Source organism: Zeugodacus cucurbitae, chromosome 4 (assembly GCF_028554725.1).
Source record: "Zeugodacus cucurbitae isolate PBARC_wt_2022May chromosome 4, idZeuCucr1.2, whole genome shotgun sequence".
Lineage (NCBI taxonomy): Eukaryota > Metazoa > Arthropoda > Insecta > Diptera > Tephritidae > Zeugodacus > Zeugodacus cucurbitae.
The window spans coordinates 74316182-74344172 of record NC_071669.1 but is presented as its reverse complement, the minus strand read 5'-3'; the positions used below and the strand labels follow the sequence as shown (position 1 = coordinate 74344172).

At 38.8% G+C, this 27991-nt stretch overlaps 2 protein-coding genes and 1 long non-coding RNA gene across 12 annotated transcripts in view; 2 read left to right on the top strand and 1 right to left on the bottom strand.

The window, feature by feature from the left end:
* The window catches only part of LOC105212939 (uncharacterized), a 113810-nt gene extending 89911 nt beyond the window's left edge, over positions 1–23899 (top strand). For 4 of the 10 annotated variants that reach the window (XM_054229359.1, XM_029040819.2, XM_054229364.1 and 1 more), the window contains 12 exons: positions 436–748; positions 810–1507; positions 1572–1693; positions 1757–2030; positions 2089–2797; positions 2855–3013; positions 15422–15818; positions 16132–16152; positions 16686–16853; positions 18644–18775; positions 18925–18962; positions 21843–23899. In XM_054229359.1, the coding sequence (XP_054085334.1) occupies positions 436–748; positions 810–1507; positions 1572–1693; positions 1757–2030; positions 2089–2797; positions 2855–3013; positions 15422–15818; positions 16132–16152; positions 16686–16853; positions 18644–18775; positions 18925–18962; positions 21843–22695 (3884 nt within the window). In that variant the 3' untranslated portion in view covers positions 22696–23899. Of the gene's footprint in view, positions 1–435; positions 749–809; positions 1508–1571; positions 1694–1756; positions 2031–2088; positions 2798–2854; positions 3014–15421; positions 15819–16131; positions 16153–16685; positions 16854–18643; positions 18776–18924; positions 18963–19119; positions 19989–20192; positions 20215–21842 lie in introns of those variants that run through there. The other 6 variants (XM_054229365.1, XM_054229360.1, XM_054229366.1 and 3 more) reach the window with 6 other exon arrangements.
* LOC128921518 (uncharacterized) lies at positions 2474–8021 on the bottom strand. Its single transcript, XR_008470956.1, has 2 exons — positions 7276–8021; positions 2474–7205 (listed from the first exon to the last, which is right to left on the bottom strand). It is a non-coding gene; the product is annotated as an uncharacterized LOC128921518 (long non-coding RNA).
* Positions 23900–24756: 857 nt separating the features above from the next.
* On the top strand, positions 24757–27307 carry LOC105212940 (insulin-like growth factor-binding protein complex acid labile subunit). Its single transcript, XM_011185336.3, has 3 exons — positions 24757–25700; positions 25765–26195; positions 26249–27307. Exons 1-3 carry the CDS (start codon positions 25475–25477, stop codon positions 27239–27241), a joined length of 1650 nt encoding a protein of 549 aa, XP_011183638.2. The 5' UTR covers positions 24757–25474; the 3' UTR covers positions 27242–27307.
* Positions 27308–27991: the final 684 nt, after the last annotated feature.

Sequence of the window (27991 nt, the reverse complement as noted above, 5' to 3'; positions counted from 1 at the left end):
CTCGTTTTTGTTTCCACCACCTGTGAATGCTAGCAAATCGATTAGTTTTGAGTGCCCCTCTCGTAGCCACAGCTTCGTGAGGGAAATGCCTCCATTCACTTCGGTGCAACGGTGTGACAAGTCCGTGAACTCAATTAAAAGGCAATTGGCGGGCTGCGAGAGAGAATGCTGCCAATAGTGCAGAGGCGCAGCGTTGTGATTAGGTTGCAAGGTCTGCCAGCTTGCAAGTGTTGTGAATGTCAGTGCAATCGTGCATTGTGTTACTTTCAAATTGGGCTAAAGGCCAATAAAAGCAATTTTAAAGTCACATAAAAACTAAAAAGCAGCCATGAAACGTGCAAGAGAAACAACATTTATGGACTGCATTGTTGCAAATACAATTCATTCCCCCCCCTCAGAAGCCAACTAATATGTCTTTGTGCTGACTTTTTGCAGTGAAGCGCCGGTCGAAGAGCGCACATGCCGGCAGGGCATTGACTTCAGGCGATGAGACTAGCGAGTCGGGCAGCTGCAGCGATGCGGTCGGTCGACCAAAAATAACACAGCCCAAATCTATAACGTTCAATTTGAGTCAGAACAGCACAATCGAATATCAACGGCGACAGTTTTTCGAACAGCCCAACACATACGGCAGCTATGGAAGTGGACGCAGCAGCGCCGCCACTAATTGGACCCATCAGTCCGGGCATCAGGCTCAGCAGCATCAGTCGCGAAACGTCATCAACACGGGCATGCACACGAATGTTATGTGAGTACACGCAGAATATGGTATACCCAGTTCACTTTCAATTTCACTCTTTCTGTTGCAGTGTCCGTCCTACACCACGCGCACCACCAGCCAGTTTTTCTAAGTTCACATTGCATACAGTAAGTTTGCCGAAACCGGAATTTCCTGTGGCCATCAGTGTGGGTGCCACAACTCCAACTACACCGGGCAGCATCTACACCCCGTCGCCCACCATGGCAAGCAGCGTGGTGGGAGCAAGGACTAAGGAAAATCAGCAGCAGCACCCCTTAACAGTGGTTGCTTGTGCCGCAGTGGCACACTCCCCTTCCGGGCATATGGATCTGAAGACGGCTAAGCAGATGGCAAACAACACGCGGCGGGGATTCTCAGGCAGCCGAGAGATATCGGCGGATTCAGGTATTGCCAGTATGGACATGGCATTAGATAGCTCTGCTTCGAGCGGAGGTGGCAGTCGCGCGGGACGCACAGTCTCGCCTAAACGGAGCCGCAGTCGTCCGCGCAACTTGCAAATGGTTATGAATGGCCGCCACAAATTTGAGGTACGTGACCTGGACGACCCTTTATCGAGTGAATCCAGCTCTCTTGTAGAGCCACTAGCTTTGCCGAAATTGCCGAGCGAGAATCAAACAGTCCCGCTTCCACTATGTGGTCTTGTGCGCTCCAATACGGTACTTAGTAGAGAGGCTTATGAACGAAATGGTGGTGTTGTCGGTAATAGAAGCGCTAGTGCCAACCAGGAAAACAAACAGGTTGATGTTGGTAAGCCATATCAGTTTACAATTATATTACTTTAAATTATATTTGAATTTCCCACGACTTTAAGGAAAACGGCCTACTACAGCGCCTGCACAGTGCACCATGACTCGAAATTCGTCAGAAGAAAGTGAAGGGATCGATGAGGAAAAACTCTTCTTAGACCGCTCAACTTCTGAGAAAGGAAACAGGGTGAGTAGAATCTAACAAAATGAAAATAAAGAATTTAATTAGGTCACAAATTTGTGTTTAAAGTTTAAGGATATCAACACCTGTTCGAGTAAGACATCGTCACCAGGAAGCTCCATAATGCTCTCGTGGTGTAATGCCGGAGAATCGCTTGCCGTTAAGGATTGCAGCAGCCTCAGTATTAGCAGCGAAGATAGTAACAAACTTCATGGATTTAGTCATCGAGATAAAGACACGGACACGGAGAAGAACGATTTGCAGAAATCCAAGCACATGTCAGTCGATTTGAATGATGATGACCTGAGTGGCATCGTCACCGAAATGCAAGCTAGTACATTATGTAAGTAACTACAAAATGAGCATTACGGTGCCCATAATAATGACTCTCTCTTATTCAGCTTCCTTAACTGATAACTTGGCACATGAAAACAAAACACTGGAAACAAACACGAGTGCAACCGGCGAAAATACAAATATCGATAGGCCTGATCGACCGAAATCGTTCTATAATTCGCTTAATGAAACGAAATTTGCTGAAATGGCATTGGCCAGCAGCACTTACCTATTGGACGACGAGACGTCACCCACGGACAGTTTGGTCAGCAGCACTGAATCCGAGGAGGCTGCAAGCAAACAGAAGAAACACAAAATGAACGAAGAACTGCAAGAGAAGGACATCGATGAGATTTCACCTGAACTCGAAATGGGTAGTCCCATTTCGCCAGGAACGCCAACGCATGCTTCACATTCACTATCACTGTCCGATTGCGGTAATTTGATTGATGATGAGATCGCTGACCAACCGGCGTTGCTGTTTAACAGTGAAGCCCATGATCTGGTGGACAGTTTGACGTCACACAAAGATAAGACAGACACCCCCACACTTATGGAAAACACCGGTTCGATGCGTTCCCTAAAGAGCCAATCGAAGGCACGTAGTGCCCTACAGCAAGCAATCGAGTTGAGTCTTCGTACACCTCTCTCGCTACGAAAGGCAGTAATGGAACGTGCCGATTCTCTCGACACCCTCTCTCCCTGTGAGTCGATATGTTCCGACGATCTAATGATGGATTTCGATATACATAGCAGTGTGGATTCTATCGATCGGTAGGTAAAATAATAATTTTACTTAAAAGTAACTTATAAGTGTCCTCAATTCCAAAGATCTGGCTCCATAAAGAGTCGAAGCGGTTCGGATCTGCATAAAATAGACGACACTGAACTGTTTTCCGAGCTGGAACGTAAAGGTAGTGATGTAATGAAAGAACTGAATTCCCTACTACGTCTTCGTACCAATAAAAGCGCAGAAAAGGATCTTGCTATGTGAGTAGAAGTTGAAAATTCTTAGTTTCTAAATTATGCTAAACATTTAAGTCTTCAGCAGCGCTTATTCTATAAAAAATTATTACTTTCAGATTGTGTAAAAAATAGTATTTATAACATGTAAGCCTCTTATACTTGGGGTAATATTCTGTAATTTTTGTAAGAGAAGTTTCTTTAATTATTCGTTATAGAAAAAAGATAAAAATTGGTATTTCATGAAAACAATCAGTTAGCATGATATTTGAAAAGTTATTAGACATTTTTTCAGGTCATCTCTCTCTATCTTTATGTGTTGAAGAATTGTTACTGTGTTAGTCTTCCGGTTCTGGATGAGAGATTTGTTCCTGCTAGGAATTCAACCAAATACTTGTCTGTAGAAAGAAATTATGAGTCCACATTATTTGATTATGCTTGCTAGTAAGCGGTGAATTCACAAACTATATTTAAAATAATATTTCAAAAATAGTTGTAAAAAAGTTGACAACGTCACTTTCTCTCACAATCACATTTAAAATGTATATTATTACTTCGGAACCAATGATCTCTAAAGTTATACCCAAAAACATTAATTTGATAATATTAATTCGGGAATTACAATAAATCGATTGGCACTTAATGATCATACTGCATTTCCCCACAATAAATTTGAAGCTGCATAAGTACACATTAAAACAAATACAACAGAAATATATTGCTATTACGAGCCATAAATAAAAATTTAAACATGACTAATGCCTGCATTGTTGCCGTTAAAGATCTCCCAACAGATTACCACAAAAGTAGCGAAACATAATTACAATTTGCTTTACTCTGTAAATTGCAAAGTGTCTTCTGCAGTACCCTCTAGTGAAAACGTCAGTTTCTCGTTTATATTGCCAACTTTTAGCATATATTTTCTGTACAATCCGGATATGTATTTTGTACATTTATATAAAACAAACCTGTGTTTCTGCGGTCGGTTTAAGATATGGGTTCCAATTTAGACATTGGTTCGTAAAAAGAATATTTTTTTGGTAATATGGACTGTGTACAGTTCCTGTAAATGCTAAGATAAACACTTGGAGCCACCATTCCTACTTGGTGCATGGTATCTACGTACATATAAAATAGTAATTGTTCCACGCTGGTGGGAAAATCACAAACACCGAACATAATTATCCACGAACACGACAAGCAGCAGATGTGAAATTGTGAAATAGGATTGGCGCAAAAAACAGGCCGAGCCAAATTACACCGACTGAAAGAGATGGGAAAATTACGGAAAAGACAACAGTAAAGAGGATGATAAAAGTTATAGATAAATACAGCATGGAAAAGTAATGCCAACACAAACACACACATACATATGTACATACAGTGTTGAACGTAACGTGACGGTTAACCGCAACACCGCCGCAGTGGGGTTAAGCCACAGCAAACAACCGGAGCGCTGGCAAGACAATTGTAACAACTGCAGCAACAATGCAGACGGCAACGGCAATCTCCGGCGACCTTTCACGAAATTTAACAAATCGACAACAAACAAAGATTCCAACGCGCCTCAACGACAACAACATGCCAACTACAATAGCGCTGACAGCAATGACAAAAGCCAAACAAGCAAAGCTCTGGCCGCAACCACAAAGACCCATTGCAACAACACCAACATTTGGCAATCGCCGAAATGCAATTGCGCTTGCAATTGGCCAACAAATGCTGAGCTCTTCAGCTGTTGCTAATGCTTTCAAGCACTAGCAATTCCCCACTAGCAATCGATTCGCATGCATATCAGCGTCGTGCCGCTTTAGCCGCTTAGCACGCTTGCATCGGCAATGGCTCTCGTCAGCATTGTTGCATCGGTTCGTTGCACTTGCCGCTGGAAGCGTGGAACGTGTAAATTACCGACCGGCCAGAGTGCATCCGAATGCCGCTGCCACTGCTGGTGCTTCTGCTACTCACCTCTTACATACCGGCCCCCAGTGAAGGCGCTCCGCTTCTGCGTGTTCATTTTGCGATTTGGCGAATGCTTACTAGCGGAAAAATGAAAATGCCAAAGACGAGTTGAGGAAAAAAGAAAGGAAACGGCGAAGATACAATGGCAAAGTGGCAAAGGAGGGACGGCGAGGCGCGAAGTGAGTTCATGTGCCAGCGTGAATATAAATAAAATGTCAAACACTTTAGCGGCGTGCAGGTGACGTAGTCTCCCACAAGCGTGGCCAACACGATTCTGCATTTCAGCGCTGAGAAACGAGCTCGCCATTCGCTGCTGTTAACCGTTAGTCACACATTCGCGACTTCCCATCGCTCTTCGCCATCGAGGTGCGCACAAGTTGCGGAGTAACCTGACGGCATTTTGCCTCCTGCCGCCATCTCTTACACAATAAAAGTAAATTGTCTTGTCAGACTGCTATCGGATGTCGATTGTTGGTCGCCGACTGTCGATTGCTTATTGGCAACCGTTGCCACTCGGTAACGCCGTTGCTATGCCAGCTCATTTGCTGTCCGTTGTTCGCTACTTGTTGTCGTTTTGCTCTCTTTGAGCAAATTTGAGTTGTTGTTCTTATTGTCATGTCAATACAGTTTTGTTGTTGTCGTTGCACACAGCACATACACATACATGTGTATTATATAAGTGCTCGTTTGAACATATGTATTATTGTGCACAATCAGATGGCATATCTCCACAAACCGCACGTTGTTGCTAATAAAATAACGCTACTTTATGTACCGTTAAACCATATACTAAGACATAACTCAGCATTGTTAGCTGTTCGGTTAGCAAGCAATGTCGAATACTTAGCATCTGATAGACACAGCGAATGTCAACCATTCGAGTTTCCTTAAAACCCATATGTGTATATGGATGTGTGTTGCTGTAAAGACCCGCTGGAAACCACAGATACCGTTTGTTTAAAACTCGCAAATCGAAAGTTAGCTCCACTTTTCACAAATTTATTGTAATGCTCGATACATTCATTTGGCTATGGAAATGGTTCATTTAAACTCAACGTCCCCTTGGATAGTTCAATTTCGAATAATAGACTGCTCTAAAATAAGTCTTCTTTTGACCAATATCACAACTGAGCTCCGGTCAATCTGCAGAAATTTAACCGTTAATTATTGTGTATCGTTTCCTACAATCTGTTATACACGATTTCTACTTGGTTTATGCAGAGTTTCCTGTTGGGACCACTCTTCCTCTAACAATAACTGTAAATAAAACTGCGCACTTCAAAACCCCACTCCCTTGCTATTGCCATGCCTATAAATCGCTTCTGTTCCCATTTAAAGTTGCAGTAATAGTTCAGGTTCCACTTAGTTGCCATAGTGCAAATGTAAATAAACACATATTAATATATGTATATGCTTGCATATGTAAGGTCCAGGGTAAACTTTCGTTTGCTCAGACTGTCAGAAAGGAAGATAAATGACTCTTGGTTTACCTTAGTATTTTATGAAGTCCATGTTAGTATAAATGTAGACATGAAGATATTGTCCCTGAAATATGAAAATGTTTTGCCATTATCTGCCTTTTATTTTGTCTGAATGCCAGCGAGCTTTATTCACAACTTTAATTTGTGTTTCTTTGCCTTTAACACTCGTCTGTGTTCGCTTTGTGCTTTATGTCTTCCCTTTTACGCCATAAAATCGTGGCACACGTCGTGTACAACTCTGTGTGGCCGCAGCAAGTGTCGTTCTTTGCACCGGCCAGTCGAACTAATGCCATTGTGCGATTCGTGCCAGCTTTGTTTGTGTGAACCGCTCTATCAGCGCTGTACTCTGTTGATGGAGATTACAAGTAATGTAATTTAAATGTCAATCGTTGATGTTGAAAATATGGTCCGGCACTTTTCCTCAAGTTTTTTCCGGAAGTAGTCTCCGGTTATTGTATTTACTTATACCAAATATTTCATTCAAAAGTGGAGTTCTCTCCATACTCAAAGCATTATACCCATCTCAACAACACCTCGTCTCTTGGGCCGCCCTTTAAATGATTTAAATGACAATTGATTAATCCAGTTCAAGCAGGCTATAGATAGCCACTATATCGACCCAAAAACTTGCTAAAAAGCGGACAGAAGCTTCCATTCCATATTTGTTCATATTAATACTTCAAAATTACAATTAAGTGCAGCGGAGCGCCGATATTCTCAAGTATCTGATCGAGTAAGACTTCGGGCTGCGATTTGCCGCTGAACTCTTGCACTTGAAACTAGAAGGACAGCACAACAGTAGATATCGGAACCGCAAATATAACAAACTCATGAAACCAAAGTACAAACCAACGAGAGAATGACGGAGGCAATAAATCAACTTGACGTCATTTCGCTGAGCGCCGTCGTGTCTTCTTTATGTGTTACCATTGTTGCTGTTAGTGTTGTTAGTCCACTACTCTATCTGACTTCAATTTCAATGTTAACCCAACTATTATATTAAAATCACACAAACGAACGCGGTCTTTCGAACTTGGTCGTTTATATTCTTAAGTGAATGCGAAGTGAGTCAAGAAAGAGAAGTGGAAATGCCGCAATTTACTGCGGCGACAGGTCGGGAAGTGTTTATAAAGTGTATCTAAGAAATAGCTTCGGAATGTAGCGTTCGTTTTCGTGTGTGTGTGCTACACTTACATAAATGCAGCTGATAGAGAGCGCACGCACAGTGGGACAAATAAATCGATAAAGATAAAGAAAACTTGTTCTCATGGGAAATATGAATGAGCTGTGAGCATAGGCGTTTCAAATTCAATAGATAGTAACAGTAGTAACAACTAGGAGAAATCACAACTTTGCGCAGACCCAAGCACTAGTGGAACATGATAGTAAAAACTCCCGCCAACTCTTTTGTGGACAAATGACTCGCAAACATCTTCATTTCTTTAATAAATTTAGTAGAATTTATGGAAATTCTGCAAAGTTTCCATTTGATGAGGTCCAAACTTTAGGCGATTTGAAGTCAGTTTTCATGGCGATATATCCACTGTGTAGCAATCTCGACAAAAATCAAGTTGATATTGAAATGCACGGAACTAACAGCGGATAAGTGAAATGAAGCGGTTGCTGCAACGCAATCTCTTTATGGCAATAGAGCAAAGAGCGAATGCACTCTCCTGCTGCCTTTGCGTTTTTACTTTGTTTGGGTTTTCATTGGCTTTGCGTTTTGGTTGCTGACTTTGCCGCGGCCAGAAGCTGGCGGTCTTGGCTAGCTGCCGTTGTTGGCTGTTAGCCAGTGTTGACGCGCAATTGAAAGCGAATAAACGTGAAACGATTTGCCGCGGCATTTAATAACTCGCCTTATTCGATTGTTTGCTGAAATGTGTCTGTAGCAAAGTGCAAAAATTCGGCAAAATAGTTGTCCGCTAGTAATCAAAAGCGAGCTACCTTCGAAACATTGTGTAAAAAATATATTTATAGCACAACAACAACGCGAATGCATTGTGCAACAAGAATAATTATATAAATGTGTAATTTGTGTGCATTTTATGCGCTGATTTAATATTGGAAAAATTCAACAACACCTTCCGTCCGTCCACCTGTGTAAATGTGTAATAAAAATCAAAGTGCTTATTTGTTATTTTTGTTTTGGTTGGTATCCAGGAACGCTTCGGTGCCGGCAATGTCAGTGACTGGCTTTTGCCACCGACATGCTTGGTTTGCGGCGCCGCTGCCTTTGTTACGCCGTGCAGATGGATTTTAATACAGAAGCGACAAACTGGCTCCGCAACAGCGTTAAAGCTTCTGTTAAATAAAACAAAAAACTCACACACTAAACAATGTGACAATAAATATTACCTGACAGTTAGACACGAGTTAACCGTATCCGTCCACATTTCGAAATACAGCACAAACCGCTTGACGCATGCGCAAAAGTCATTGCCAAGCTGATTCTTCTAAAACCACTATTTCATTAGGGACTTGTTTGAAATTCCAATGCGCTTAGTCAAGGTAACATGGATGCTTGTTGTAATTCCATTTATTGGACTTTCCTTTCCATATTTCTATATTTTCTGCTTTCCTTTGCGAGCCACACCTAAAATCGCCCAACGTTTGGCGTATCTTAGATATTTCTAGGGAGATGTGGTTGGGGCATGGCAGAGGAATGTGGAAAATTATTGTTTTGTTGGACTTCACCAAAGTCCCTTAGTCTTCAATCCGTTGTGAAAACAAAATTATAATACATCTGTAAATACCGTTAACTTTACACCTAAAGTAAACACTAAATAAGAGCATTACGTATTAAATAGTATTTTCTTCTGAAAGTTAATGATATTAGTTACCCGAAAGCTGCTCATTGCTAATGAACCCAAAATAGTGAAAGCGCCGAACGCTTTTGAGCATTTTCGAAATTAGATTCCATGTTTTTGTGTTTAGTTCGGTGCCATGCTGATTTTAAGTTGATTTCCATTTAAAGGTTTTTGATTTATTGATTGCTCTTTCTTCATGTAAGCCGAAGATGCTTGTAAGAGGCAAGCACATGAATAAGTCTTACCGCTTATTGTTTAATGACTGTCAGTGGTGCTGAGATAGGCTGGAGCATTAACCGATCACTTTCAAAATCAATGTTTTTGTATTTTTTTATCATTACTCTTTCTATAAGAAGCGGCCTCCAAGAACGCACCAACATTCAACGCCTTCGCTTGGGGGCTTAACAATGACAATGAGCAATTTATGATTTTTCGACATTAATTATATCATCGTCGATGACTTCATTCGCGGCTAAAAATAGACAGAAAACAATGTATGTATGTGTGTCTACATAATTTCGAATTGTTTGTTATAGTTTCTAATTCGGACTTATTTTTGTTGATAGTTCCATACACTTTTGATTTTAGGTTTTATAGTTTCTTCCAAATCTTGTCTTAAACACGAATGTGCACAAAGTGCATTAAGACTTCAGTCGGTGATATATTCTATAACGGAAGTTAGTGACCAGTAAGTCAAGGTTTCACGGGACGAAAAAGAGCCTTTGCCTTTGGTGTAAGAGCTTGATTTACTGTGAGAAAGAGGAAATGGCGCACTAATTAAAATCAACAACAGCTTTTTTTGAAAAACAAAGAAATACTCATTTGAACTATAAAAGGTCTCGATTATGGCAATTTCCCACCAGTACTTTTTCAAGTCTTGTGTATGTTTTGATTTGTGATGTTGAAGAAATAGGAGCAAGTTTGTGTGTGAGCTAAGATTGCGGTGTAACTTGCGGTTGGGGCCGCCAGCCCACTGACAGCTGGCTTGCTGACGCCTGCCACATTGTAATTCAATGTGAGGGTGAGGGCAGTACCTATGACTCTGACTTTACATAAGCGATTACATTTCTATGTGCTTTCCATTAATTTATTCGCCTTACTAATGCTGCGCAGATCTCAAATTACCGGAAAGCGAACAAAAGAAAACATGAAGTGCTTCCACACTACTTTAGTGCCTTACTACGTATTAGATATTTGAATAAGATATTACTTAAATGCAAACACAGTTAACACACTCATGGGCACAAATACTTCAAACTCTTTTGCGGCAAGTCTCACTGCGCGTAATTAAGAGCGGAGCACATTCGTAAGAAAATATCAAGCGATTTCTGCACAAACGCTAAACTTAATGCATTTAAAAAATATTAAAAAGAGAAAAATAGAAAATGACAGTGAAAAATAAATTTAATACCTTATAAACAGCGCGAAGACAATTAAAGTCAAAATAACTTAAACGTTCCTGACCCCATAGTGATTGCTGTGCCTTACATATAGACTACGACGATAAATACTCATTACAATTGTATATATTTATGAAGAACAGAAAGCAAAATGAGAGATTGTGAAGGCTCTATGCTATTGGAAATCGGCAGCTCTAATAATTGGTAAGAAATCTAAAAATACTGAACTTAAATTTTTGTGTTTTCCTTTTGACTGCATTCATTGCTAATTACATTTAAACAACAACATAAAAATACCTTTAGTAGACAAATCAATTTTAGACTTATTTACAACTAGGCGATTTTAAGGTCTAACCTCAACCTGAATAGCCACCAATCTAGGCGGAGCGATCTGGAACTCAATTGTGTAGCTTTCGCACCAATTACGCACGTAATCGTACCAAAGTTTCACTTACAAATCTGGACATACATATCTAGTACGCATGAACTGTGGTAGGGCAACACTAATCTCAGCGAACATTCATTGTATATTTACCAAGTTATTCACATGTGGGTCCATTTCCCCTTCCGTTGTGGCTTGATTATGATGATGTTGCAAAATTATAAAATCTCATTATTTTCTATGCTTCTTCTTCTTTTCAATTTAATGCACTGTGCTGAGAAGATCGCATGTATGTATGTGTGTATGTTTGAATGAAAGAATTCCGGTAAACACGGGCAAATACCTACGGAGGGTTTGGTTTGGTTAGGTGCTGTGAAGTTTCGTTTTTCTTGCGAACATGGATATTATCTTCTACTTCTCTTCGTCTATGAGAATCTAATTAATGTACCTCAGTCAGTTGGTCATTGACAGCGAGCGCTGCGCATCAACTATTACGGCTGACCTAACGACTTCCTGCTTAAAATGTTTATTGTTTCTCATCAACTACAGTGGAGCTGAGAGTACTGGGTTCTTTATTGACATTTCAATCACTTACTTACCGATAGGCCTTCCTTCCTAAATATAAAAGCTATGGAAATTTACTTTACAAATTAAATTTAGCTTCAGAAGGCTGGGAAGTTCCTGTCGGGTTGTTAAATATGTGGTTAGTATTACTAACAGCCAATATTCCAATATGCAAAGATGAAGAATTGAAAACCGGCGCAATTTCCCGAAATGCCAAAGCACGATTTGCATTCAAATTATTTATGCTACGATTTACTTAGCCACAATCAAGTTGGCATGGATTTGCGGCTTTGAACAAGATTTGTGCGACAAACACAGCCGATTGCAACATTATTGCATGACTTTTATTGTCAGCGGTGACAAGACTCGATTCGAAGGCTTTTGACAGCCGTTATGGCAGGAATGCTGTCCGTCCAGCAACTCGCTGGCTGGCTGGCAACAAACCCATTATGTGCCCCTTCTGCGTCCAACATGCAACAAGACGTCATCTGACAATTCGACAAATATATTAAGTGCAATTACGAAATAGCGCCACATCAAATAGCTTTCCTGGATTTTCTAGCATTTCTTGTTTGGTATGTTTACTTTGCCATTGCCTTAATACATGCCAGTATGTACGTAGGTTTGTAGATCGAAGCAGTTGCAGTCTCTTGACAAATGACCATAAATAATGCATACATTATTTAATGGAATTGCTGGGCTATTTGCGAATGCATTACGATTTGCTGAGAGCTTTGATGAATTTATTGAAGTTTGCAGTTCACTACTCTGAAAACTCTAACTTCCTAGAGTTCTGTAAAGGTAAACAAAGCCTTAATTTGTACATTGATTTCTCTCACTCGGTCACTGCAACTACAAAGCGCTAATTCTAAGAAAAAATCAGAAGAGTTGTAAGTAAATTCAAGCTGACATGATCGCGTCAAAACCTTATTAACCGAAAGCGAGTCGTAAACACTGTCAACCGGAAAGCTGCCTCATGCGCCCAAAGAATACTCGTAATAGAGCTGCAACGGCTGCCCGTCTGTGGGGAAGCGGCTGGCATTAAAAGAGATTTATGTGCCTAATTGCCATTGACACCTTGACCGAGGCGATGATGACGGTGACGCGACGCGAGTACCTGCTTGTGACACCCCTGATGCAGCATTGAGGCTGACACCAACCGCTGTATCGCCGCTGGTGCACCTCTACTTGTTCGAGCATTTCGTCGCGTGTCAACGACACGGTCCGGCGGATTAGCGCTTTCAGCGGATGGTCGTGTGCCAGCCGTGGAAGACCGTGTTTTGCATCATTGGCGTCGGAAGAACGGCTGGGAGCTCATGAATGTGGTGGTGTGTCGGCGATGTTGTGATCATTGTCGTCAGCAGCTGAAAGGTGTTAGCTTCGCACGCATGCGCGTATTTGCTTAATTGTTTGTAACAAAGCGCCGACCGGCGAGTGAAAGTAATCGAATTGCGTGCAACATGTAGCTCATTCACTTATTATGTATTTCGCAATGAAGGCGCAGAAAGGTGAATGTTTCATAAATATGAGTGCTTTCGATATCTTCAGACATGCGTACTCTTAAATTAAATTAAATTTTCAATTAATACTGTCCCACCTAATATTCGTAGCACATAAACCCATGAGCATATGGATGAGTAATTCTACCTAAATCTTTTTTTTTTTACTTCCATCATTATTATGACTAAATTAACAAAATATGTTACGCTTAATCTTAATTCTAACCTTTTGACTTTTAATATAACTCTCACTCTCTTTACTCGTTTCTTCTGTATTTCTTCAAATGACTATTTAAATACTTCTGGATATACAAAGCGAACTACTATAACTCGCGGAGAAGTACTTGTTCGTGTTTTCTTCGATTATACTTCGTTTTACATATTCCAGTAAACCGCTAGTATTTAACGGAAGACGATTCATTTCCTCTTCTTTGTCCAACTTACCTTCTTAATGATGAGAGTTAGATATGTTAATTTAACTATTTTTTCATTGAGCTTCTGTGATTTAAATATTTAGTTTATATCTGTGTTATAAAAAAGTCGCTGAGCAAGCGAATCAGTAGACCGAATGAGAACCGAGGTAGGAAAGCCTTTAGGTTTTGGTGAATACCTTAACTGCTAAGTAGATACTTACATACATAAGTATATATAGACGGCATTGCTCAGCCATACGGAAAGCATATCGTGGAGAAGAAATGGTTTACTTTCACTGTATAATAAGACATATTTTTTTAATATTTTTGTTTAATGTGTTAGACAATTGTTTATATACATTTGTCAAAATCTGAAAAATAATCCATTTTAAGGGTTTAAATGGTTTAAAATATATTTCTTAATTTCTTAAGACCTTAACTTTATTTGTGTTTCCATTATGTGAAAGTATGATTAAGGCATATTAAGAATGCCTATTAATGTTGCACTTTACATTGGAAAGTAATACATACAAGCAAGGTGAATGAAGAAAGCTTACAATTGTTAAGAAACACGAAGGCCAATCAATATACAAAACACATTTAATAATTACTCAAGTAATAATCACAGTTTATTTTTGTACTTCTAAGGATTGATTTAAATGCATAACAGTGTGGTGCTATCGAAATGATTCATTTATAATAATACCAGCTAAAGAAAGAGTCCTCCGCTACATATCTATACATATATCCCAGTGTCCCTGTTGGAAAGCAACAGTAATGTATCTGTCTAAGGCTTCAGGTGATTTTGAAAACACCGTCACTTTCATACAGTCAATTACAAATGGGTTTCTAATTTTAGAATTTCATTTAATTCTTGCATTTGGTTTCTATATTGGTTCTCCATAGTGCTTCGCATATGGTTATAATGCCAGGGAATTCCTACTGGGTCATTGTGGCAATGCGCATGTGCGGATTGTGTCATACTATGTAAATAAAAAAATAAGAAACTAGAGGGAAGGATTATGCACGCAAAACGTCAGTCTGACATTTTCTACTTCGCAGTGGAGATACATTTGCCACGCCACGAGTGAAACTATTATAAATCTGCATTAATCCGACAGACACATACAGCGAAGTTGCCTAAGCAGTTTCTGCTCCCAATTACTTGTTACTATTAGTGCCTTTGGTTTTAGACAAATGCTGTTGCAACATTTGAGGTTGAGTCATTGCTGTTGTTGTTGTCAATCCAAACGAAAATGTCCTCAACCCCAACCACAGAACAAAAGCAGCAGCAGAAACTACAAAAACACGTACAGCAATCGCCAATTGGTGCCCGACGCGTTCGTACCGATTTGAAGACATCAGAGAACATATTCCTGACAACGGCGAGGCCAAGCATTCCCCGCACCTCATCGCCCATAAACATTAAATCAAGCACATGCATCAATATGCAGCCGCTGCAATCTCCACTGCAGAGTGCGCAACACACCCCCTCTCAGAGCCCGCAAATGCTGCACGGCACACATAGATCACATCTGCCACATGCCACACACAGGCACAAGAGTTCACGGCGAACCGCGCCAACTGTTGCTGCTGCAACACCCAAAGCGACGACGACAACAGCAACAAAGTCAACGTCCACTTTGAGCGGCGCGTGTCACTGTTGGTGCCACTGTGCTGCTGCAACGGTACTGTCAACCAGCGCCCCACATGCCAATTCCACATATCTGAGGTGCGCAGCGCAAAGAGTAACTGTTTTTTTAGTAATACATAATATGATATCGACAAGTGTTCTCTGCACTATATTATGCAGATTTGTGTTTCCGGTTTGAAGATTCGAATATACACCGATTCAATCTAATATTTATGGTTTTTATGTTCTGTAAAATATTGAAAATACTTACGTGCTACTGTATCGCTCTCTTTTCAGTGCTCATTTGCCTGCTCGCGCCACTCGCCTACTGAACCGTTCACGCCTGCAGCAGCAACAGTACCCTTCCGCGATTGCTGGCGGTGTGGCCGCGAATGCATCGGTCTGCGGCGGCGGTGACTCGGACAGCTCCAAATCAGCGCACAGTCTTCGACGCAGCGCAGTCGCCTCGCGTGCCTCGAACGCTTCCACATCGTCAACGAACGCATCGCTTCCGCCGGGCACCCACTACCACCATCAGAAGCCCTTTCAGCATCATTACTCCCAACTGCATCGCGACTCGCACAGCTCTTCAGACGACCTAATGCTGTATGATAAATCTTTTCGAAACGCGATGATCCAAGACGTACTGCAGTTCAAAAAACAGTTACTGCGACTACGACGCATTCTACAGGACGTAAGTATGCTAGAATGCTGTGAGACTACGGAAAAAAAGACGAAGCAATCAACACTCGAAGATTCGCTTAAGCTATTTTACATTTGTACATAATATACATATTTACTGTAGCATATATTTGTTGTGTGTATGAATCACTTCTCATTTTGTTGTAATTAATATTTGTTTTGTCTTTTCTATTTGCATGTAAACATATTTGGTTTTACCATGATCCTGGTTTTCATTTAATTTCGCACCGCATTTTAATTTAAAATCCACATACATACATATGTACATACATATACTTACATACTATATAACAATCAATCAACAGGACGAAGAATATTTGATGAGGGTATGTCCACGATTTGCATTCTTATTACCCTAACTGGTAGAGGTTTTGACAATACTCGTATAGATCTCCCACCTAAGATCGCCATCTTGTGTTAAAAAAGGAATATTTCAGATATGATATGGGAGATATATTTACAGAAAAATTAGTATTTATATATGAGTAAATGTATAAAAAAAATTGTATATCGGGAGAAATGTGTTTGATAATTAAAAGAATTTGTCATAAAAAATAAGATTTTCTAGTATTTTTACATTATTATTTATGTTTTAGTTTGAACTCTCTTTGAGAAAGACTACACTAATTTGCTCCGAAATTTTTAAAAACATCAGACGTCCGCAAATTGAACTCCGTATCTGAGTTCGTAGAATATAGTTAACAGATTCAAAGCAGAAGAGATTACTAGATTTCTTTTCTAACAAAAACAAGTCTTATGATTTCACATGTGTGTACTGTAGCTTTGTATCTTATTTTCACAAGTATTAATACGCCCTACCATAACAGTAACATAAATAATAACCTTTCGCTTTTCGCAGACGGAGACTCTCAACCCATTCGATAACGACAATGGGCAACTCTTCGCCGCCTGCGGCTTAGACAGTAAACTGCTGGACGACATGGACCTGGCCAGCCTGACATCCTCAACCACGGACGACCCGATGGTGGAGTTAGCCGATCTACGAAGACAGGTGGTTTACCTTCAGGTATTTGCACGTTTTTATAAGTTTTCGTTGTTATTTTTTCATTTGTCCTGCCAATAAGAATAAACTATACTTTGAATTTAAGTTCTTCTGAAACGTCTGAAAAGATTTCTCTTGAGAGACGGCAATACCTAAAATGCGTACTTCCTTCCTACTTTATATGGCAATGCAATTGAAAAAAATAAAAATTAAAAACATAAAATATGGCAACACTTTTAAAACACCACCAATTCTCAATTGAGTTCTTTAGGTCATGAGTAAATTTTCGCGCCCTCGCATAGCCCATATAAAGATTTTCCAATACCTTAACCGCAATAATTACATTAAAACTAAGGTAATTTATACTTACTCACTTGCGACCAGTTGGCTTTTCGACCGATTCGAATATTGTTAAGTTTCTTAAACAATTCTCTTTATTTTTGTAACATTTTGAATTTCATATACGTATGTGCATACAAACATCTCTATATACGATCTAAACACTTTTTATATAATTATGTATAGTAGTATCTCCTCTCGATTACATAAAGCATGTAAATATATGTACACTAGTATACGAATATCTAACGAAGCGCACCGATTACCCCTCAGTGGCTCACATACACACACAGAAATACATACAGTGCATACACTGCGCGCCACAAGAATGGTAATAGTTTGAGGTATTTCATGGTCTCAATTCAAATTTTAAATCACAGAACGCCTTTGAGAATTGTTTCTTATTTCTAATTATAGGTATCATTATGGATATTGGTAAAATAGACGAAACCTTCTTGTTTGAACTGTTTTCATCTAATAAGACGGCGCAATGGCTCATATCATCATATGTTTTGATATTTCGAAATCCCAATGGGAACCAAACGTTTTCCCTCAATTTCTCAATACCAAACAGATATCTATATAAACGATGTAACGATATACTGACATTTAAAATCTTTTCTGATAAAAGCCTGTGTGCCTATGCAAGTGGCGCGGAGTGTACACACTGAACATTTTTAATGCTAAATTGGAAATACTCCGCAGTGAAGCAGCAAATTCAGGAGGCAAAAATAGCACTTAACTAAATTTATTTTTAATTTACTCTAGTTGTCTGAAAGGACCTACATTTGCAAAATAAAAAAATATTTATATAATTTTATTTATATGTCAATTGGAAAATCAGATGTTTTTAAATGACAATTCACAATGTTTAAGAACATAAGAATGTAAAGAGTTGAGATTGAGACCTTTATTAGTTGAAAGTTAGTTTTAAAGTAGTTCCTTTCACTGCAAGGTACATCTATAGAATGCGTAGGTACTAACTGGAAATAATTAGTCAACACGAAAAATTATATCTTCAAAACTCTTTCACAAATTGGTACAAAAATAATGCTACAGAACATTCAATGAATTTAACCAAATACTTTATGGGAACAAATGTAATTGTAAGATAGTGTAATTAAGAGAGTACATTTGTGGAAATATAAATGCACTACAGTTTTCATAAATAGACTTGAAAACTTTGCACTGTCATTTCCCAAATAATTGATTAGAATTGAAAATAGTGCAATGAACTACAGCTCTTATTCCCCTCTTCATTTCCACATACATATTTACATAACATACATATGTACATAAATGTCACGTGAGTGACGACTTTCGTATCGATTTTGCTTTACTTTACTTTCCGATTTTGTTACGTATACTATTGTGTTTGACTGTATATTAGCTCAGTAGTACCGTACACTAATTGACTAAAGTTCTAAAATATTTTGGTATTGCATTTTCATAACGCCACACAACAACAATAACAGGGCGAAGTTGAAGATCGCGAGCGCACCATTCGTTTGCAGAAGAATCAAATAGAGAACCTGGAATCAAAAAAGCCACAAATACCAAACGACAACACAAAAGAATTGATGAATATAGCAACGCAAACAGAAAGGGTGAGCCATAAAAAATTTTACGTAATAACATAGCATAAGAAAACAACATATAATGTAATGAAATAACTATTAATTGATAAATTGAAAATTAAGTATTTGTAAAATACTATTTTACTTATGAAGTTTTCTATTTTGTTTTTAACCAACAGACCCGACCCCTTTCATATGGCCTAGATGGACTGTCCAGGTAAGTTCCTCAGAAATAATTTAGAGACATATACACTTTTAAGTTTAGCTGGTATGCTGACCTGGTGGTTGCAATATAAGTTTGTCGTTATCACAGCCCACTTACGTATAACCGACTTTTAATTCCTTCTCTTTTTAATTCGATTTTCGCCCCACAGCGTTGCTACGCACCACAACAACCAATTTCAACCGACTTGCGGTTGCAAGGAAAATACTTTACATTTTTTCAACTATCTCAAAACTAAAACTAAAATAGCCAGAAAACATTTCGCCCCCTGCCAGATACTAATCACATCCATCCCGGCAGCCACGCAGCGCTTCTTCATTATAATTCACCGCAAATTGCAGTATTTCAAAGACAACTTCGGTGGCATTGTAATCGGCTGCCTAAACGGCTTCACTGCTCCATTGCTCCATGGCCAAAGCGATGCCGTAGACAACAGTCAGTCGTGGCTCGGTCGCATCGATGGCACCTTGCAACGGCTTGTTGCATTTGCATGTGGCACGTTGGTGCGCTTCACGCGCAGTTGCGCCGATTTGCATAGCTGGCGCTGTTTGCTGGCAAATTGCAGACGGCTTTCGCGCAATATTTTGACATGCTACAACAGCAACAGCAACTACATGCATCATTATTGCCGCGGCCTAGTTGCACACAGCCAAGACGCGGCCAATTGGCTCAATTTTCGTGTGCGCCAGGCGAGTGCTTCGCTTGCCGCGAACATCTTCTGCTTCTTTCACCATCTGCAACGAATTCTGCCGTAGGCAAATTGTTTGCGAAATCACGTGAAATTAGGAAGACAAAAAACCAAGCAACAACAACAACATGAGCCATGTCACAACACACTGTATTTGCAAATTACATGTGTTTTCTTTCAGCTCGAAGTTGAAGTTAGGGAAAATTAATCAGCTTCTACTACAATTCGTTTCAAAACACACACATAATTAATTACGCTTAGAAATCAGTTTCACCCACGGTGATTCGACAACTTTTTTACATTTTAAGCTTATTCATAGAATTGCCAAATATTATATATACCAAATCTTACATCTCGATTTTCTCTTTCATGCTGCCTTTTCAAACGGGTTTTGTATATCACATTCTAATTAACATTTGTAACTATTTTTAAACACACTCACACACACACATGCACTTATCTTGTAAAACACTCTCACGAAACACATAAATCCACCGAAACGTTTAATCGTTGCAACTGGTGAACAATCTGAACAGACGCCGCTATGGTGAAGAACAGGTACTGTTTTGTGATCTTATCATGGCCGTTATGGTTCTATGTGCAATTAACATTATCTGTATACTGCATATAACCTACTCATGTATTGACAACTGTTCATCTTGTCTATGAGGCTTATGCAAATTGTTGTTATTTACAATACATAAGTTTAACACGATATGATTTACAATAATGTTGAATAGACTTAAGCAGATAACACTAGTGTAACTTTAAAAGCAGCACTGAACAATTTACTTTACCATTTGGCTACCTTTCAACCAAACCTGGGACATTTAACCAAAGAGAGTAATGGTGAGGTGCAATAAATCAAGTTTTTCGAAGAAGATACTGTGTATATATTAGGAATAAGTAAGAATGTGCTGAAATGGAACGGAAACTATCAGTGTCTCATAAATTATATGCCTAAATTGCGTTTGATTCGAGCCTAAAATGTTAAAAGTTTCAAAAATAAATCAAATTTAGAAACAAAATAGACCTCTTTTTGGGTTATTAAATGAACAAAAATATTCACAGATATTTAGTTTGGTTTAGAGAGTATATTGAAAATCCAGTCTTCTTTTGCTTTCTCTAAGTACATTTTTCCTTGTTATGCATCTAACTGTTCCATTCTCAAAGCTATTGATCATAGATCGAGAGGCGTAACCAATCGTTAACCATCAACAAATTAGAAGTCTAATAACTGTAATGAAAACATTATTTATGAGATCTTGTTAACTCACCTTTTAGAATATCTGAATAAATACAATAAAAATATTTTTAGAGACATTTATAAAATTAAGATCATCTCCCACGATCTAATACTCTCTCACTCTAAAACTCAGCGTTCTAATTTTATAATCTGTTTTCAATTATTGAATATGTTTTTGAAGGTGGACCGTGGTAGCGAACATAGATAATTAAAGTTGAAAAATATTGAAATGAAAAATACAAATACATAACTCTAGCCGGAGAGATAAAAATTTCTTTGAAAAAAAAAAAATTTAGAAACAATTAAGATGTAATTTTAAAAAGCACTGTATTATTCTATGTAGTATATTCTATATGCAGATATTTAAGTTATGACTATTCCTAAGCTTTACTGGAAATACTTTTATAATAAAATGTATGGAAATGTTATGTAACTGTAAAATGTAAAGCCAAACAAAAGGTATATGTATATTAAAACTGCTGAAACTTTTTTAATTGCATGCGGCAATTAAACAGACTTGCGAGGTAATGCCTTCATGTGATCAAAAATTAACAACAATTATGCGTCATGAGCAGTGCAACAACAACAGCTTGCAAGGGATTTGTTGAGACTACCACAAGGGCGTGGTCTCTTGGCCGCCCATATAAAGGATCAAAGCAGTCCAAAATCGCCTTAAAATTCGAACTGAGTGTTGTTGTACTGTTTTCGACGAAGAGAATATAGCATGCGATTAAGAATCTACAAACACAAATCGATACACACACACCAACTCATTATCTTACTAAATGCTCTTTGTTTATCCCATTAATAAATACATAGAACTGATTGTCTACAGACACACACATACACACAAAGAACTATGTTTCAAAACTGAAATAATTTTCTTGCTTTCTTTCCTTCTCCTCTCCTCCTCCGATGGCGTCTGGTGTCACCCCCGCAGAAGTAAACCCGAGTACACCAGTTATACCACACGATATCATCCGGCCGCCAGTTGTGAAAACAACAGCATTTGCAACGGCGCCAACAACAACAATTTATGCACATACCAACCACAACACAACTGCTGCAACGGCAGCAACAACAATCTGCCCGCGACGGCTGCAGACGCGGCATCACAACAAATCCGCCGCCACACCATCATATCCACCACTCTGAGCAACTTCAATCAACAGTTGGCATTGGCCCCGCGACGTGCCTCGATCGCGTGGGAAAAACCCACGGCGACTGCACCCACAACACCCCTGCTAACCCAGACCCCGGCCGCGGGCGCAAAACACGCGCCACCAGCCGCGAACACCTACAAACCCGTGAAAATCACGCTGATCGGAGAGCCTTTAAAACACTGGCAATGGAATGCTGTTGGCAATGGGAAGACGAATGCTTCTGAAAGCAACGGCCACGCAGCGGTTGTCAATGAGTGTGACAGAGACGCCCCTGCTAAGCGCGAGGAGAGCCGCTGTGGTGTAGATGGTGGCACGAGTAATGGTAGTACTAGTAATGGCATGTGCAATGGTGTGAGTAATGGTGCGAATTGTTCGAAAGGTAGCAATGGTTACACAAATGGCACGAGCAGCCTGACGAATGGCCTTAACGAGATCTCGGGTAGTGGACTGCAGAGGCACGCAAGCCATCAGCCCGACCATAATCATCAAAGGCTCAGTCTGCATATGCAAAAGGCGTCGATACAACCGGGACAACAGCAGCCAACACGTGTACAACAACAACAACAGCAAGTCTATCACACAGCTAACGGCACCAACGGCAATTTCAATCCAACAGTTACTATAGTCTGAGCGCAAAAGTAGTTAGATCGTAATGTCTGATATTATTATACAAGCATACTTATATTATACTAAAATTGAAAATTGATATTAAGATACAAATTTTGGACGGTGAATTACATGGAGTTGATGTTTTAGAGTACAGTTATTATTATAATCGACTTATGTATGGATGTTTTGACGGCCAAAATTGAGATCAGTGCGTGAGAAAAATATTATATTACATAACTATACCGCAATATATATGCAATTAACGGACTCGTATGTATGTAGTAGTTAAATGTGTAGTAGATTCTCCGAAGCAGACAATGGAGCACTTCACAAAGTCTTCTCAACTCTTCTGAAGAGTTATCACACCGGCAATGAATAGAGCTCTCAGTTCGTGCATAGCAACAAAAACAGGAGTTTGGCAAACGACAAATAAAATTATGAGGCTAGCACATGTACATATATATTTCGCGATCGCACACATTCTTCTGTCATTCCAGACAATGTTTTGCCAAAAAAGAACCCTATAGATAATAGATCGGAAGTAAGGTCTTAATCAATGGATAATGGGAATATGAAATGAAGCACTGTAAAATTAGTTATTTCCATCATTACTATTATCAAGATCATAATCTCACTTATTTTTATTACTATTTATTATTATTAGTATTGTATTGATATTATTATTGTTATTATTATATTTATAATATTATTATATTGAATATTTTATTATTATTATTGAGATTATATTATATTATTATTATTACTTATTACTATTATTATTATGGAAATATTTACCAATACAGTTGCAATTTTCGTAAATAGGCCTTTAGGAACTGTAGACTGTCCAGAACTTAAAGTTAGGGTAAATGGGTTCTTAGGGAATGTGTGTTCAGCTCGGAAGGAAATTCAGGAAACAGTGGCTGGCTCCTGACTCTGAATGAAATTCTTGTTCTTGCACGCCATTTTCTATATGTGACGAGTTCCAAAATATTACTTAATAGAAGGGGGCTAAGATTAGATTCCGCTTCTTCACCATACATTAATATTTTTGTAATAACCAAAATATACTTACAACGCACACCGTTTCATTTAAGTGAATGATACACACATACATATATGTACAAATGTACACACTTTGAATTTACAATAATTTTAGTTAAAAACACTTTAGTAAACTTGCTATATACACTGATATTATTACGATTATTATATACTTATACATATACTATATATATGCATTAAGTAATGAATCAGACATAAAATATGATTCTGATGTTATTGACTATATGCCGAGGAAAAGTGCAAGCCAAGAGCAAAACTAAACTGAGAAGTATTAACATAGTGCTTATTTAAGCTTGAATACACACATAACAGTACGTAAATGCAAAAAAATGAACAACTGATAGACATACAAACAAACAGTTACTGGAAAACTCTAGCACATGCATACTCACATACATACCTATGTATTGGTGTATGCACTTGATGAGATGCAGCAACTAATTACACACACATGCATACATATGCAAATATATACACATAAATAAGCAATTACATTGCGAGAACAATAAATGACAAGCATACAAAAGCAAACATATTTACTCCTACTAGACATTTAGCATTAAATACTTATCATAATCGTCCGGTAAGCGTGTGGAAGACATGCCTTATCTTCAAATTACTTATATTAAACACATATGTGTCGATGACTGTATGATCTTGAAACACATAGACTCCCCACACATCCCCCCACATAATTTAGTATTAATAGCTCAATCTGATTTAGCTTAATTTTGTTATCAATAAGTCCATATTTATATATTTGTGAATCAAATTGCAAATACATAATTAATTAATCCAAATTACACTGAAATTGAATAAATTATTGACCACTTATGTTTTAACTATGAAAAAATAAATGCGGGTTTACTTGAAACGCTTCCTTAATTGATTGTTATTAAAAGCGAAGATACGTTTCCGATTCTTCGAAGAAAGACATGAGACTCAAATAAAATCCATTTGAGACTCATGTACAGACATTTGGTGGATGAGTTTTCTTTATAAGCATTCCTTCTATAGTCTGGAGTTGAAGGAGTTGGAGAGATGAAGTCAACGTTGAAATAAATCAACATAATAATTCAGAAAAACCTTTTAAGATCGAAATGTCACAGACCACAGGAACCACAGACAGGGAACTTAAATAATTCAGTTCAATTTTATTTTAACCGATATCACAGACGAGTGGTTTCGTTGCTTGTAATAGAACATGTTTATGGACCAATGAAAGGGCTAATTTAATCTAATCTTAAAACTAAAATTGTGTATAATACTCAATTGTCAATCAATCTCAATCTGAGGAATACAACATATCTTCGAAAACTAGCGCCACCAAACAGTACAAATTCCCCCTTTTAGGTTCTTTGCTAGAAAACTCGATATAGGTGAGACACACAAATTAAAACGAATAGTACGTATTTAAATATTTCTTCCGAGAAAACATTTCATACTCATATACCGGCGTAAACATGTATTAAACACCTGTTAACGTGCTCTCTTTGATCGCGCTCTTTTCATAGCTAATGCAACATTAAGTTAGAATTTAATCACATGTATTGATGTGTTGATCAAGCGTAGAGAGAATATAAATATTTCGCGAAGAGCGAATTAGTCGCATTGCTTCGATCAGAATCAAATTCCGCGAAATCACAAGCCATTGCTCTCGTAACTTTATTCAAACAAAGCGAGATTCTGTTAGTAAACAACTGTGGCTGAAGGAAGACGTTTCGACCGGCTCCGAACCATGAGTCACCGTGAACTTGTAATTATTCTGTTTTTGCTAATTGCATTTGGCCAGCGCTTGCAGTTGTCCGCTGCACAGAAATGCAAAGCATTAAGCGGCGAGAACAACTTCGGCATCTACAGGTGCCAAGGAGTGCAGACGCTGAGCGAGATAGAGGAAGAGTTAGCGTCCACATGGCGTGGCATTGTCGTGAGCAATCGCAAAGAAGATTATCTCGACTTTACAGGTAAGTTAATGCATTTCAATCAATATAAATATTGGTACATAAGCGTGTACTTTATCGTCGGCAGCGCAATCGGGAGAGCAGCAAACAGAAACAAAGTGGGCGCAGATCACTAGCTTGGACTTGTCGCAGGTTGGAGCTTTGAGCCTTGGTGACGATGGCTTCAGCTCATTCACTGCCTTGGAGCGTTTGAACTTAACGAACGCACAGTTGGGCGAATTGAAGCTGCAGTACTTTCCACCTGCCTCGAAACTGGAGTATCTCGATATGAGCTGGAATGACTTTCAGCGGTTAAAAGCAGTGAATTTTCAGCGTTTAACACAGTTGAGAGTCGCGAATTTCTCACAAAACAACATAAAGCTTGTTACCACGGACGCGTTGGCGGGGCTGTTGCAATTGGAACAACTAAATTTGGAGAGCAATGCATTAACGAATGCATCGGTCGGTGTCTGTAATAATCTGAGTGTGCTAAAGCTCGGATATAACGACATTAAAAAAGTGAGTTCAATTCCAATAACGCAAAATCAATTCTCTAAATTTCAATCTTATAGATTTCGGAATATGATTTTGTGGGCTTGCCGCAACTGCGAGATCTTCGTCTGAACTCCAACTCGATACATAGCATCGCCAATGGCGCGTTTCAGGAGCTCAGCAAACTTACCTCACTCAACCTCTCTGGCAATTCATTGCGCCAGCTTTCCGCCGAAACATTTCAAGGCATGGAACGTACACCCCTGCAATATCTGGATCTCAGTTCAAATGATTTGAGCAGTTTGTCAGCTCTGCTCTTTGCACCCTTACACCAATTGCAAGTGCTGAATCTCAGCGGCAATCAGTTGAGATCACCACCTGACGGTCTTTTCCTAGGGCTGACGCAGCTACGTAAACTGTATATGTACAACAACGATATCGACATATTTCGTGCAAACACCTTTGCAAATCTCACTGCGCTCGACACACTCGACCTATCTGGCAACAACATACAACAAATGACTGCAAATGTTTTCGGTACAATGGCCCTGCCACGCTTCCGAAAACTGTGGATAAAAACCAACAACTTGAAACATCTGCACCCGCTAGCTTTTGCCGCCCTGCCCACCATGGAATACCTTTCGCTGGGCTACAATGAACTGACGACCCTAGATAGGCGTATGTTTGAACCTTTGCGAAGTCTGCGAAAACTCCATTTAGGAAATAATTTGCTTCAGGAAATATCCATGGACGTGATGCATACCTGGACCGAGTTGTCCGACCTATTGTTAGATAATAACAAGTTGTCATTTCTACCGAACATGGCAGACATATCATTTTCAAGCCTGCGCACGTTCTCGCTGGAAGGCAATCCGTGGCAATGCAAGTGCCTTGATGATCTCTTGGAGTGGTTGAATTTGAAACAGGTCGACTACTATAGGCCTCAGAGCCCTTATTATCAGGGCGCGAAATCTCTGTGCGTCGTGACAAATAATGATGTATGTGTTAGAGACTTGGCCCAGGTAAAAGAGGAAGGTTTTTCTGATATACAGGAAAATGTTGTGAACAGCTAGCCATTAATATAAACTTAATAAAATTATTGTATAAACTTAAGTATTTACATTTAACGTTAGAATAAATCGTTTGATTTTGAAAGGATCGAGTAGTAAATCCAAATAACGGATTGGCGAGTCCTGAAATTAAAGAGCTAACTGTTAATTTCAAGTCCCGCTTTGAGTTTATACTTCATATAAACATTATCAGCTAAAAATCATAATCATTGTTATTTATTGCTCTTTTCGTTCCAGATAATAATATATAAAGTTCATCTGGGAACTTATTATCAATTCTCCATTTATAGAATTGAAATGTTCCCGGAATAACGCTAATTTTAAGCCAAAATTAAGGTTAGATGGGTTTCAAAATATTACAATTTAAAAATAATTGTTCTGTTAGTAAACAGTATAATATGTTTAAATAATTATCCCAAAAACAATCAAATCGATCCGAGTATAATTTTAAGAGATAGACCCTTTTTGAAGTTCCCCCCATCAGTCCACGTCAGTTTGAATATAAAAGTATAAACGTGTCTTTAAATAAAAATACTGTTTAAATATCTATCTTTGATTTTCCGATTTTTTTCGAAATAATTCTGAAACCTAACGATAGTTTTAAGTTTTATCGGTAACTATCAAAAATAATTCCGCTTGCAGCGGCATCTGTCTGTCAACATATAGGGAAATTTATATAGTGTACGGGTTTTAAATCATAGCGACATCTATGCTTAGTAAAAATGAGTTATGTCCATGCTAAGCGAAATTAGC